This window comes from Chiroxiphia lanceolata, chromosome 20 (genome assembly GCF_009829145.1).
Source record: "Chiroxiphia lanceolata isolate bChiLan1 chromosome 20, bChiLan1.pri, whole genome shotgun sequence".
Lineage (NCBI taxonomy): Eukaryota > Metazoa > Chordata > Aves > Passeriformes > Pipridae > Chiroxiphia > Chiroxiphia lanceolata.
In genome coordinates this window covers 11,722,693-11,737,175 of record NC_045656.1, presented here as the reverse complement: position 1 = coordinate 11,737,175, position 14,483 = coordinate 11,722,693, and the positions used below count along the sequence as shown (strand labels likewise).

The window sequence follows — 14,483 nt, the reverse complement described above, 5'->3', positions numbered from 1 at the left end:
GCGCGCCTCGAGACGGGTAACGGCCAATGGAGGCGGGCGGCGGCTGCGGCGGCGCCAATCGGAAGGGCCGGAGGGGCGGGGCGCCGTTCAAACGTGGCGGCGGCGCGCGAGGCGGGCCCTGAGGGGAGGTGGTGTGTCGGTCCCGATCGCGGTCCCGATCCCGGTCTCCGTCCCCTCCACGCACTGAGTGAGTACAGGGCTGAGTGGCTGCAGGAGCGGCCCACTCGCGGCCCACCAGCCGGTCTTCTCGGGCTTCGGCGGCGCCTTTCGCGCGTGCTACGAGCGTCCCCGGCGCGCACAATAACGGCGCCGGCCGGGCCCGCCCCGGCCCGCCCCGTGTCGCCGTGCCCCGTTATCCCGGGGCGGCTGCTCTGCGGCGGCCGTCGGCGGGGAGCACGAGCAATGCCAGTAGAGCGGGGTTCCTGCGGCCCTGGCGGCGAGAGCGGCTCGGCCGGGCCCCCGTGCGCCGGCCGTGCCCGGGGGCCCAGCCGGCGGCTGTCCCAGTCCGCCGTGGGCTCCGGACCAACCGAAGCACTGCGCTGTCCTGTACAGTGCCTGTCTCGTAACAGATCAGTGTACCCTGGGACGGCAGCTGCTCCCTTCGGGGCGTTTCACCTCAGTTGTATTTGCCGGCATAAATTAATCAGCAGCAGCTGGCAGGCGGTCCAAAGGAGCCTGGATCAGCTGCAAGCTAGTCAGAATTGAGCGGTTGCCCGATTAGTAGCTTTTCCTGGTGCCACATGCAGGAATGAAAAATAAAGGTGTTAATATCCCGAGCACCTTCAGGATTACAACGTTTCAATAAGCCTTATTGCTTTTTGACATGAACAAGGACGCTTGTGAGAGATGGAGATAACTCAGCAGACATAGTAGTGGTATAACGATGGTAGAGACCTCCCAGCTTTTTTAACATGATCTGCAATGAAGTATTCATAAAATTAATTCACTCTCAATTCAGATTGCTAAAATACATCTGCATTTCACTTGCTTTTTAGAAGTAAATCATTAGTGGTATCCTACCTCAATAGTAAGTGAAAATGAAGAAGTTAAAATATGTATATATGTTTCAATTGTTATATGTCATATAGATAGCTAGCATTTTAGCCCTTCCCACTGAAGTCTTCTGCCAGTAAAAATCCTGTTTATTTCAGGACTTATGTATCCACAATCATAACTGTGAATAAAGCGTGAACCTTCAGCCAGCAAGTCAGGCAGAAGACAAGAGCAGCTGTGTAAACTTGTCTGGCAGTGGAAGGTTGTTTTGATTAAAGAAAGCAAAAATTTGGGATACCAGATCTTAGTCTGAAACACAAACAAAAAAGTTGCACTTACAGAGCACTCTACCTCACAAGCTTGAGTCTTGCACTGGAAATGCAGTATAAGGCTTCTTCATGGACTTGTACAAATTTAAATACCTGTAGAAATCAATGATACAGAATCGATAGTAAAAGCCCAAGTAAAAGTCTGCCCAGCTCTGGTTTTCTTGTTTCAGGCAAGTGTAATCAAGTATATTGTATGTAACAGTTTCCATTTCTGTTTTTACACTGCTTTGTGCCTTGCTCTGTCTAAGCCTTGCTTTCATTTTAATTCTTTTGGAAATAAGGTTGAGCAGGAACTGGAACGAGATGGCATCTGTGCTCCAGAATGTCAAAGCAACAATGGCCTGGCAGAAACACCAGCTCCTAGCTGACTTTGATGAAAATGAGAGCCCTGTGCCTGACAAATTCAAGAGAAAGGCTGCTCTGAGTTCTCTCAATACCATCTGCATGTCTCTAAGGAAACGAGCACCATTAAAGCGAGTAGAGCTGAATTTTCATAACACTCCAACTAGGGAAAGTCTGGAAGCAGGACAGAGGTGCCAAACTCTTCAGATTATTAAAAGAACGGCAAAAAATGCTTTTGGAACAGTGTCCCAGGTACTTTCTCTTTGCAGTGGAACGTGGATAGAGTTTAGTTTTTGCTCCAACTTCAGTACTAAGATTTCTGAACTCTGTACATGTATTCCAGAGAGTCCATTCTCACACACTTGCACACCTTAATGGTTATCTCATAGCTATTAACTTGTAAAATCTTTAATATCTTTTCCTAAAGTATAGACAGTCAAATTATGGATCTGGCAGAATATGGAGGAGGGTGAAAACATTATTTTAACATGAAATAAATGCTTTTTCTCTACTCTATTTCATCATGTATAGCAGAGCAGCCTTCACAAGGAGGAAATTGGCTAGAGGTTGCCATTGCTTGCAAAGAATTGTTTCTGAGAAATGTGTAGCACTTTGGATTTTTTTTTTCTTATTTATTCTCCCATACCCATACTAATTATTATAGTTCTTCATTATAGTCAGTATAAATTCAGATTGACAAAACCTGTTGGAGACCCGAGATTTTTAAATGCATGAGTTATATGTTAGGGATCCTGGCTTGTTCCAGCATAAGAGCAGCAGGAGTTCTGTTCCGATGCCTGCTCTGAAGTCCTTGACAAGTGCTAAGGATTAGGGAAGCAAATGACTCCTGCAATGCAATGGGTACAGAGGGTTGAGAAAACCCAATATGGGAATGGAAGTTAGGAATTCAGCTTAAATGTTCCTTGTCTTTCTGTTCTAAACTATAGGCTAATTGAGTTCTTTTAGCCTAATGTATCTAATGCTTCTTTCAGAAAATACAGAAGTCTTGCCAAAGCCCAGTACACTCAATGGTGACCTTTCCAGCTGAATCCATCAGCAGAAGCTGTGCGACGAGTTCTACCAAGAAAAAAAGTACTACACCTCAAACCCCTTGCTATAAGACTGTTACTCCAGCAACCAGTTCCAAAGGCATCCCAAGGTCCAGCAAAAGGGCCTTGCTTGGGCCAACAAGGGTGTCAGAACATGGAGAACGGAGGGATTTCTCATCCTGGCTTGGTAAAAATGCTGTCTCTCTCCGGAGATCAAGAAGAGCAGCAGCACTGAAGAGCCCTTATTCATCACCTGCTCCTGCCAGAAAGATGTAAGTCATATTCTTTTGTAAACCTTGTTCCTTTTTTTTTTTCTTTTTTTTTTTTTAAATTACTGTGATTAGGGTATGTGGTAGGGTAAAAGGCAAGGTATGAAGTTTGCTATCCTATTCCCCTGAAAGGGTGGGCTGTTTGAATAGTTACAAGGTAGTTCTAAGTCCCTGTATAGACAGAGACTGAGAACTGCATAAAGCTGAAACGTAAAAAGGAATTTTGTCCTGTGACAGGAACTTTTTAAAAATCCCTCTCCCACTGGGTAAGTTTGCACCATGTTTCTCAGCACAAGTGCCCCTAAGATGCTACAGACATACCTGAATTCTTTGCTGATTCTTTACCCAAGTAAAGAAAAATGCTCTCTATGCATCTTACTCCTACTTAGTTCTAACTTTCCCAAAGTTGCTATTTGTATTGCAAAGATACCAGGAATAGCTCTGCTTATACTGAATTCTTTATAGAGAGATTCCTGTCTCAAAGATTTAACACAAATTAGATCAAGGGTTGTGAGCTCGGGAAATACTTCATAATGCACGCATAGGTTTTTCTTTTGGTCAGTCCCAAGAAAGGTCAAAGCTAGAAGCTGAATTTGAATCCTGTGTCTGAACTGGAAGATAGCTGTCTGGGGAATGAATAGAGATGTGAAGCAGTTGGCCAGTGAAAGTATGAGCATGATTGCCACAGCTCTAAACTTCTCTAGGTAAAGTCTGGAGGTAACAAGAGTGGTACTGCAGGGATAGAGGCTTGAGTAGTGTCACCTAGTCAGTCTGTCCTGTCTGATCTTTAGTAATTATGATTCTGTTTGCAGGGAATGTGACTGCGAGTTGGAACTGGTCTCCTCAGGGATTTGCCAACTGAAGCGTATCTCCCAGGCATTTGATGATGCTATTGTGAAAGAGGAGAGGTAAATACTGTTAACTGTCCCTCAACTTTTGGCACAGGTTGCCTCCTACTTGGACATTGGCAATTGCAGGTTAGGTTGTCCCTGTAACTCAGGATAAGGAATAGTTGCAGAACTTTCTCAGGTGTAATGTAGTAGATAATTTCTTTCTTCAAGATACCTGAGCAGATTAAATCTGCAGTTGGATTTGCAGCTTCAAAAACCTGTCAAATGCTCTCCTTGTCTTCAGGTATCTTGCTGTGGAAATCAGATTTTTCGCAGCAAGAGTCTACCTTTGACCTTGTGTGAGAGCAGTACCTCCCTGCCTCTGTCTAAAAGAGTGCCAATGCAAGCTGGGGGGGAGGTGGGGAAATTCCAGTGCACGGACATAATTATTGATGTCTGCACATTTATAACAAAAAATCCTTTTATTAGGTAGAATTATGTAACAAACAATCCATAGTACCCAGATGCAGAAACCTGTTATAAAACACCTTGGTTAATCCATGAGGTGGTAGGCTGCTGTATTTGTGAAAATTACATCATTCTGAATTAGACATTAAGAGAGTAAAAACTAAAGGTCAGAAGTATTGTCATGGGGCGATTCCCTAAACCTCTTTTTCTCTTAGAACACTTGATGTCAAGCACCTCAAAGTCTCTAGAGAGGGCTTAGCATCAAGTACATTTGAGGTACAAAGTACAAAGAGGTTAGAACTTAAAATCCTACATAATTCCAGAAATTCAATTTTTCCCAATGGGACCATGTCTAGATAACTATAGGTTAAATCTTGTATCGAGTTAATTTTATCATATCTGTTGAAAGTTCACTAAATCTCATTCCTACTATTCTTCCATCTGTTAGCGATATGACAGTTTCTCTCATTCGTAACTGAAGATAGTAGCAACCAGGTAAAGTAGTTGTTCACTTACCCTGTCTGTATACCTGCATGCATCTGTGGGGAGAAAATCTGCTGTTTAGAGAGAAAAAGGCTTATAGACTCATGCTGCTTTAAAGCAGTGTTCTGTGGGACCACAGGGTTCTTCCCTGGTATTCACTGTGGCTGTCTCTGCTACAGCTGATCATTGTGCAGTTGTAAAATTTCACCTCTAAATTGTGGATTCAGGAATCCTTGTGGGTTTCCAATGAACCGTAAGCTGGGCTTTTATGCCAACAACAGCTTTTCTCATCCCAGACCAGAAAGCTACTGGTACTAATGTTTTTGTCACTCCAGCTCAGTTCTCACCGATTACTAATGAAGGTCAGAAAGCATGACAGAACAAACTATTATCTTGAGCTGTCTGAATTTACAGCCTTTCTTTTCCATCCCTCCAATCAGTAGCAGTTAAGACCATGCTATCACAATAACAGCAGGTTGCTAATTACGGGGGCCCTTTTAAACACAGCAATCCTACCCAAATGGATGGGAACAGGAGGTATTTGTTGTCAGTTTTTAAACATCACTTCTAGTGTCAATTCATTGGACCATTACCAGGTAAATGCCTCTATTAACTTCACTGAGATCTGTATTGTGACATTAGTTTCTTCATCCATTTTGTTGGAAGTCTTCCTTTTGTTAAAGTTACATCCTTAAATAGGATGTCCTACTTTAGCAACACAGATAGGTGTAAGACACTGTTTGCTGTAACTTTTCAAGAAAATATGAAAGCAGTTTCAAATGCTCGACTTTGAACAGGGCTGTGTTCTGCTGCCAGTAAGTAATTTGGTACAGTTCTCTTGCATGGGTAGATGCATCCAATGCGCTCTCTCACTGACTGGTTTGTAGGCTGCCTACTGTATCAACTGTGAAATGAACTCTTGGAGGTGCCCTTAGTCTTGCATGAGATTTTCTGTTCTGGTATCCAATTGCCTTTAGTTTGTGCTAGAGCTCCCTTTTCAGCTTTTCCAGGAGGAAACAAACCTTGATCTCAAATGATAGTTGCCAGTTCCATGTATTTTTCTAATGTTTTTCATTTTAATGAATTAGGTTATATCACAAGAAATGTTCCTGTTGCTAGTTAAAGTATTGCAGTACTTAATTTGTGTATTGCCATTTACGCTCACTGAAGGGAACAAAATATTTTCTTGCTGCTGTTTAGAGATGTTACACAGTGGCAAGCGTACAGATACCAGACCTCTTCCTTGCTCCCATCTGCTTTCCAGCAATTTGGGTGACCACCAGTTGATTAACCCTACTGACTTGATGCTGCTAATGGCAGTCTTGTTGTTGTTCTTCTGCAGGCAACAAGCAACATCAAACTATTACTGTCTAATGGCAGAAAACTTACATTTGCGTGTCGATCCCTGAAACCTTCTCAAGCTATCAGAAGGCAAGCAAAGAAACTCCATCAAGCACTTGGTACCTAGACAGAGACTGTAACTATTATTAGTTTATAAGCATATATAAATGAGAGGTCTGTGTAGCACCAAAAGGGTGCACTCTATACACTAAACAAACCACTGCATTTTATAATCTTTCTTGACAAAGCAGCTCAGGACTTCCCTTGCTTTCTCTTTTCAACTGTAGTTGGTACCTGTGGTGCCAACCACAGGGTATTATCTCCTGCTGAGATGAGGGAACCATCTTGAATGTGACTTTCATGAGGCAGTAGGTACTTTGATGTTGACCTGACCAGTAGGAATGGCCAAAGCAAGGGCCACAGACTTATGAAGGGTAATCCTAGGTAAGAGGAGTGTTTAGACTGGTATCCAGTTGCCATGAGTTTTAGCACAAGTATTTTACATACGAGAGTTTGGTCTATTATTTCAAAAGCCTAACATTTTTTTTATATATGAACAAACTAAGCGTTAAGCATCATGTTTAGCTAGAAGTTAATAAAACAATAGTGGCTTCTTTAAGTTTTGACCACAACTGCCATTCCAAGGCAATAGGTTTCTGTGGAGTCACTCACCACAAGAGAAAAGCCACATTAGGACTCTTAATTCATGGCCTTAAGGACTGCTATTAGATTAGTCTAACTAATCCTATCTTAGGTAGTTTGGTCCCAGAGAAATCAGAGCAACTTTGTAATTTCCTACTGCCGCTGTAAATAGCATCTTGGCAGTTGAGTTAAACATTGCTTCTGTACTACAACATCTGTCTTTTAGTTATATGCAGAAATTGTTACTACAATTAATGTAACCTCTTACAGCTACTGTTATTAGCCAGTATCTCGGTGCAGGTATTTTATTTGATGATGCATACTTAGCATTTGATATATTTTTTTTTGCTTCTAGTTACTTTAAAAAAAAAAAAAAAAGTAACATTCCTTTGAAAAGCCTTTTTTGGTTGGTCATTCAGTGTAACAAAGTTTAGTCTTTCAAACCAAAGCAAAGATTTCTCAAGCTTCTGGAATTCAACAGCAGGGCTGTTTTAGGTGGTAGCAGCTTTGTGCAGGCTTCTCCAGTTACATTCACTCTAAGATGAACCTTCAAACAAAAGACTGATTTAGAAAATTTTGCTCTACTTGATAATGTTTAAGATGTGCATGTAATTCAGTTCCAGTTTCACTAAAATTTTAATGGTATCAAATATAAATACGGCAAGTATTCAATCCTGATTTCCTCATGTAGTATTTGTGTATATTTTGTGTCCTGGTTTTAGGTTTTTTTAACCACCTTTCTATAGGGAACATATATTCTTTGGATGTTCTGAAACTACTTCTTCGATAAAGCATTCACAAAGACGGTGACTCATTACCAAGATACCTCCTTCTATGACTTCTGAAAAGGAGGAGGGTTGGAGTTTTGTGAAAAGTCGACCTCTAATTTAACTATTTTTTCAAACACATGTATCAGGAAGCCTCTATACTGTTTCCAACAGCTACTAGGACATGTACAATGATGATCTAATACTTCCCAATTCACTGGTAAGAAAAATCAGTGACAGTGTTTGCTTAAAGGCAAGGAAGGTTTTATTTAAGTGAGTAATCTGTTATAAGATTTTAAAAACCAGCTCACATCAAAATCTATAGCAGTTGTAGAAATCTTACTCCTTATTTCATATTAAGAAACTCATTATTGTACATTTTGTGATCTTTACAAGGCAGCCATAAGAAATATAAACATTTGTCACCAGATAGAACCTTCTCACTGACAAACAATATTTAAAGTATGCACTTAATAAAACTACAGACTGAAAGAACACCTACAATTTCAAGTTTCCTTGTATGAATTCAGTTGTAAATGGACTGCCCCTTTTCTGCCCCACAAATAGAAAAATAACTTATGCAGAAGGCTTGGGGTTCTGTGAGAGGACTGCCATTCTGGGCCGTACACCAGTCATCCAGGAATAACCTTACCTTTCAAACTTGCTATCTGTAAATCATGTTTCAATGTTGCAATCTCTAGTGTACCATCCCCTAGCATGTCACAGTAAACCTTTCTCTCTTTCTTTCCCCTCATAAATTCTGTACATCCTTACAATGAACTGTCAGATTTGTTTCATATTCCCCAAATCCCTCAAATTCAATCCAGTTTCAAAGGTAGCTTAATGGGATAAATACAAGTAGAGGGTAAACTGTAAGTTGGGCTTGAACTAAAATGAAAGAAAGAGGAATTGCCAACACCTGACTTCAATTCCAGAATCCACGGCACAGGATTCTAGCTGCTCCAGGCCACTTCTTATGTCTGAAAAATAAAACTTTTCATCCAGAAAATGTGTTATTACTTCCATTTTTTATGAGTGGGTCTGAATTTAGGATCATCTATAGGAACCTATATTTAACTTGAGTGACTAAACATCATGGAAGTCTTAATTACCTTGACAAACCCACCATTTCTGCCGAAGCTGTGAACAAGGACCACGAGGAATCACTGCTCTTAGAGAAGCTGAGGCCAGAGACTGGAAAGTTTTGTGTCTATAGGAATTCTATCCTGTACCAGCTCCAGATGAGGATGGAAAGTACCACTTTCTCCCCTGCAAGCCTGACATGAACAAATCAATGCAGAGATCTGATGTTCAGATTCCACATGTCAATCTCTAATCAGAAAAACGATGAAATGAGCGTGCACAATCTCTTCTTCTCTCCATTTTTAAGCCAATGAGCTTATCAAAAAGGTGCCCATGCTCCAGTTATCTAGTACTATTATGATGTGCTCACCTTTTTATGGCTTAGATGACAAGAGGGGAAAAAAACCTAGGGGAAATCCTATTGGTTCAGTAACAAATGTTGCATGTAAAAATTTAAAAAACTAAAAATACCTAGGTTTCAGGTATTATTAAAAACACTCATAAACAAAGTTTTTACAAATTTAAAACAGAAAACAATATAGAAAACAGGAAAAAATTCTTTTTTTCCCTTTCCAAATTTATTCCATGAAGTACGTGATGATACTATGGAGCTAAATATTGGGGATTTGCTTAAATACACACATTAGAAGTGTCCTGGATAAAGAAAGACTGCAATGTATAAACAGAACAACTGTTTGCCAACAAATTGGCAAATAAAGGCAATTTTGCAGAATGGTGGGTCTTCTGGATAAAGTGTCATTTTCCTGTGTAGACTAAGGTATGTAATCTTTTTTTCTCTAGTTTACTGATAGTTCCACTTCTGCATAGCCAGTGAAAGTTTTAGCTGTTTAGAAGTGACCTCCCTAGGTATCAGAGGAACAGGTGAAGTAATCTGTAAAAATTAAGACCAGTTTAATGTAAACAAATCAAAACGACAGCTCTCATGAACCCCAGTGAAACAAGAGTTATCAACACAGTGTCCTTTTTACAGCTAACAAAATTTTATGCTGAATAGATATAAACCATGCCACAAAACTAAACTAGAATACTCTGATCAAGCAAGAATCTATTCCAAGAGCACTAGTGTATCAAACAAAAACAAGTTATTAAAAATAAGCAGATTTGGACCAACATCACTATTCAGGTCTGTGGAATAGTCTGCATTCTATACAATGGTATCTTTTTCCAAATTTACCTAACTAGACAACAAAACTGAATAAACAGCCATTGTTGGTGTTGTTTTGTTTGTTTTTGGTTTTGTTTTTTTAAAGTATATTGGTTACAAATTTGTTGTAAAAGCAGAACCAAAACTTACTGTCTTCCAGTAGCTACACACACATACACCACAGACAAAACCAAAACACTACAGTTGTGAAGGTGTGTTTTTACAATATCTCAGATAACTCTACCACTGCTATTAATCACAGCCATTTTTACAGTATTTAAAATGGATCATATCAACAAGACACCGAAGTAATGCTTCCAACAGTGGCTTACTTTGCACTGACTTGTACTGCAGCCTTAGCACCCACTGGACTAACAGTTTTGTGTTGTACAATTTCATTTATGCTTCCTCCATTCAGCAGGTTAAAAGAATGTGCTTTTCTGTTACAGACTGGAGGCACTAAAGGTGCTGAAACAACTGATGAGTCTTGTATGTTCCCTGGGCACCCACCTTAGCCTCTGTCCCTTTCCCTTCTGTGTGTGCTTTAACCACTTTCCATAGCCTACATAGTTTAGTGCTGACTGCACAGAGACTGCAGCAATGAGGACTTCAATCAGTGAATAGGATGGCTGTAGGCTCAAACTTATCCTCAGCAAAATAGCCTGCTTAGGAAGGACTGATCTTCATGAAAACACAGGTAAAACTGAAATCCAATTGCAAGCTGAATGCCCATGAACCACTGCACCACCGGTTCATGTGGACAAAATGTGTAACTAAAATTCTGACCACAAAGGAATGTTCTAAGAGAAAACGTAGAATAATTATACTATAAAACTAGAGATTCATGAGGCAAACCCAGGACTACCCCAAGTATACCTGGGGGGAAAAAACCCCAAAAAATCTCATGAAAAACTAGTTGTTCAACATGCATGAGGTTTCCAGTTATTGCCACAGAACATCTGTTGAACTGCCAGCCTAGTTCTGAGATGCCTAAAATCACAATCACCTTGTTCATGCTCTCAGCTCCAACAGAAGCTGTTTTACCATTTTAGTGGCAACTGGCTGGTGCTTTCAAAACCAATGCACCTGGCATTTGATGTTTCAGAAGATCCTAATTAGCTGGAAGCCTTAACCTCCAAGCTAATGCCTGTATCACTGTTTTGCCAAAGTGCTCAGCTGGAGCATGTGATCAGGACATAAATCAACTCTATCAATAAGCAATAAGCAGTGCCGGAATTATGCAAATGCCACTTAAGTTCTCATATACTGTATGGAAACAAAGTTAGGGAAAATATTTTCATCTTGATTTCAATACCACATGTAGAAACTTTGAAACTGTTACCACTCTAAATCACATGCACACACATGTATTCGTTTTACTGCTATACACTTGTAATATTCTTAAGGGAAGCTAGCACACTGACTACTATAAAGGTGACAAGGTGACCCAGCCATTAATGAAAATACACAAAATTAGAATTTACATGACATGGTACTCTGCAAAATGACATTATGTCTCCAAGAGTAAAGACAGCCTTTTCTAGAGAAACCTAGGAGATTTCTCTAACCTTGTGCTCAGACACTTATTTCCTTCAGTACAGTCACAGTCACAGAATTACACCCAGATCTCTCTTCTGAAAAGAAGTCAACCTTTCTACTACAACAACTTAAAACAAAAAACAGATTTTGGAGTCTCTTGGATGATAGAGGTAGATGGCTAAAGCAACAGTAGCTTTGAACTTAGCAGCTGGAACAGTGATTGCTATCAGAAGACTTGTTACGAAACATTCAGTGCTTAGAATGAACTTCGTGATCAGTCAATGTTGCTTTTAGGTCCCCTCAGCAAACTTGAAATTTGCCTAGCGAGTTCCTCACTCACAAGCCTTGTACTCCCATGCCTATTTAAATCTAAGAAGCAGAAGCCTGCTAACAGTGAAGTCACTGGAGGGAAATGGAGTCTGGTGTACCCGTGCAATGTCCTCCTAGAGCAGAGCACACAAAAAGAAATGGACTCTGTGATTAGAACTAATACACACAGTGGGCCAAGACAGAGCACAGAATAATTCCTCCAATTTTGTGGGTTAAGGAACTGTGATACTACTGGTAAAGCATTTGCAAACCTGAAGACTGCTTTCAATGTAGTTTGCGAATTATCTTTCCTTTAGCTTTTGCAGCTGCCTGACTTGGTAACAGCATAAAAACCCAGCCCCCTGTAATGTATTTACCTGCTCCCAGTAAGTGTGAACTTCCAAACTTTTTACATCTTTCCTAAATCTTTTTAATGTGTTCCCTTAAAGGACGCATTGCACCAAAAGAAATTACTGATGTGCCAGAGATATTTCAGGAAGTTTGAAATAGATAACTGACAATCTTGCCAAGTTATGTCTGAAATATAATCAAGGATCTCCCTTTATAAGATATTTTGTTGCCTTTTAAGTCAAAAGCTGCATTCCTATGCCCTTCCAAAAGCACACTGAAACTTAAGGGTTAACAGGGAGTAGAGACTTGGGTTTACTTCTGCAGTGTCTTGATAGTTTTCCATCACATTTCTTACTTGTTTTACCGTCAACTATCAAAATCATTAACCAACTTGTTGAGAGACTGTTTCTGGTATACAAAAACCTGAAAGGGGGGTGGGGAGGCACAACACCCTCTCCACCCCAATTCCCTGAAATGAAAAACTAACAAACCAACCTGAAAAAGAAATGTCCTATTGACTTTGAGCTTTCTTGGTGTCAATAGTCTTGTTGTAACTTTTAAAAAAAGGGGGTTTTATGTGCACTTGTAACTTCATTGCAGGTTTTAAAACATGCATCAGTTCAGTCATGAAAGTTCTCTTGATGAATTTCTCTCAGTGGAAGTATCTGCATGAAGAATCTGCAAACTGCTACTATGTTTAACTACAACACTTCAGAAATATTACTACTTATACTACTTAAGGAAAATGTCACATATTTTACTTCTAGTAAGTCCACTGGGAGATCAGAGAGAAATTTAAATCTGTAGAAAAATGTCTATTTGGCACCTGTAATTTGGCGTGTCCATTCTCTGAAGCTCAAATGCTGTAATTCTGAATGCTACAGATTGTCTTAACACAGCAGTTGCTATAAAACATGAGAAGGTAAACAATTCACCGATATACCTCATTACTTTTCTTTTCCTCCAGTGTAAAGATTCTCCTGGAGTTTGCAGATCCCTTAGTAAAAGGGTTGCCTTTAGCTTACCCTCTTAAGATCTGACTCTAGGACTGAGAAGGGCAAAGCCATCTCCTTACCGAAGCAGTCCACACATTTCTGCACAGTCACCAAATTCCACAAAACAGTGTGATCTTCCTACAGTTGCACATTATTTGTTTATAGCAACACTAACTGCTTCAAACTGTGGCAGACACATTTATTTTTAACATGAAGTTTTTATAATTTGGTTCATAAGTGAAGTTCTCATTTATTTGTCCAGCACCTCACACAAAATGAGTGCCGATGTTGGAGTCTGTTTACCATCACTGCAAGCTGAAAGGAAATCTTGGGCTTAAAACACCCAAAAAAGCATATTGTTATACAAACTCTGACCACCTGTTATTGTAGTTCCCATCTCTGCTTCCCTTGCAGGTGTGCCACTTTACTGAAAAGTGGAAACAGACAGGACTATTTAAAGTGTAAACCTTCTCTGTAACCTATGTAACCTACCATTTTATACTGGTTTGGATGCAGCTAGTTAGCTCATACCACAACCCTTCTTCTGAGTAAAATCAGCCTGCTTTAGCTCTTTCTCTTATTGCACATATTATATCTGTTGCAAAAAATAATCAAAGATATTTCCTTTTATTTTGATGTTGTAACCACTTGCAATAGTTTTAGGTTGTTTTAAAATCTCCCAATAAACATGACAAGAGGAGCAAACTGCAAGTTCCCCACTTGGTATAAGAAGGCAGATTTCAGAACAGGGAAGACTCCGAGGTACAGGTTCCCGTCTACATCTCTTAGTCTGGAGCTGCCTAAATATTAGCTTTGAGGCATACCTACAAGTTTAATGAGGGTGCACCCAAGATCTACATTCCCAATCTTCCTAGGGAACAGATTCAAATTTGTGAACACCTCGAACCCAAGCAATGGAGGGCAAATGCCTGTCGTGATCTTTGTCTGATTCAGGCTGGCTCTGGGCACGCTCTGGCTTGGGGTTCAAGGAAGGTGGGTCAGGCTGCTGCACAGACATAGTCCTGCGGAGGTGGTTCCTCTTGCGCAGAAACTCAGGTTGGGAGTGGAGGCCAAAGCTACCTTTTCTCAAGATCATCCGAGTGTTGTTCTTTTTGGGTCGTGAATGGAGACTGAACTCCAGCGAGGCCAAGTGGGCTGCATAACCTTCACTGAGGAACTGAAATAGGAAGAAAAGAAAGAGAGTGACAAATTACTGCTGCCTTAATCTATGAGCTCTATGAGGAGTTAAGTTTTGATCTTTGGCACCCCAGTTAGACACCTACAGAGTGCTAATACTCCTCTCAATTTTTTTTTCAGTGATCTGTTCCATTTTGTCATTCCACAATATGCAATGCATGCACTTGTAGATACAACCTGTGACTGCTCAATTCTCTTTACCATTCACCTTGCCAAAAAATGCCTCATTTGTACCCAAAATTGTCCTTCTTTGAAACACTGTCGCTGCTCTGAGGGGTGTGTGTTTGCACATGCATTCATGCATTTCCTTGTCTTCCACAGGACTTCCTGA

The 14,483-nt window shown here is 40.4% G+C and overlaps 2 protein-coding genes across 3 annotated transcripts in view; one reads left to right on the top strand and one right to left on the bottom strand.

Moving 5' to 3' along the window:
* Positions 1–18: 18 nt before the first annotated feature.
* Positions 19–7,107, top strand: PIMREG (PICALM interacting mitotic regulator). Of its 2 annotated transcripts, XM_032707427.1 has the most exons (6): positions 19–187; positions 1,597–1,916; positions 2,657–2,985; positions 3,795–3,890; positions 4,729–4,775; positions 6,106–7,107. In XM_032707427.1, exons 2-5 carry the CDS (start codon positions 1,626–1,628, stop codon positions 4,757–4,759), a joined length of 747 nt encoding a protein of 248 aa, XP_032563318.1. In that variant the 5' UTR covers positions 19–187; positions 1,597–1,625; the 3' UTR covers positions 4,760–4,775; positions 6,106–7,107. The 2 variants fall into 2 exon arrangements, with proteins under 2 accessions (XP_032563318.1, XP_032563317.1); XM_032707426.1 differs by lacking the exon at positions 4,729–4,775 and having other exon boundaries at positions 20–187; positions 6,106–6,676.
* Positions 7,108–7,760: 653 nt separating this feature from the next.
* PITPNM3 (PITPNM family member 3) overlaps positions 7,761–14,483 on the bottom strand; it is a 62,208-nt gene continuing 55,485 nt past the window's right edge. The window contains 1 exon segment of the mRNA XM_032707417.1: positions 7,761–14,132. Within this exon segment, the coding sequence (XP_032563308.1) occupies positions 13,827–14,132 (306 nt within the window). The 3' untranslated portion in view covers positions 7,761–13,826.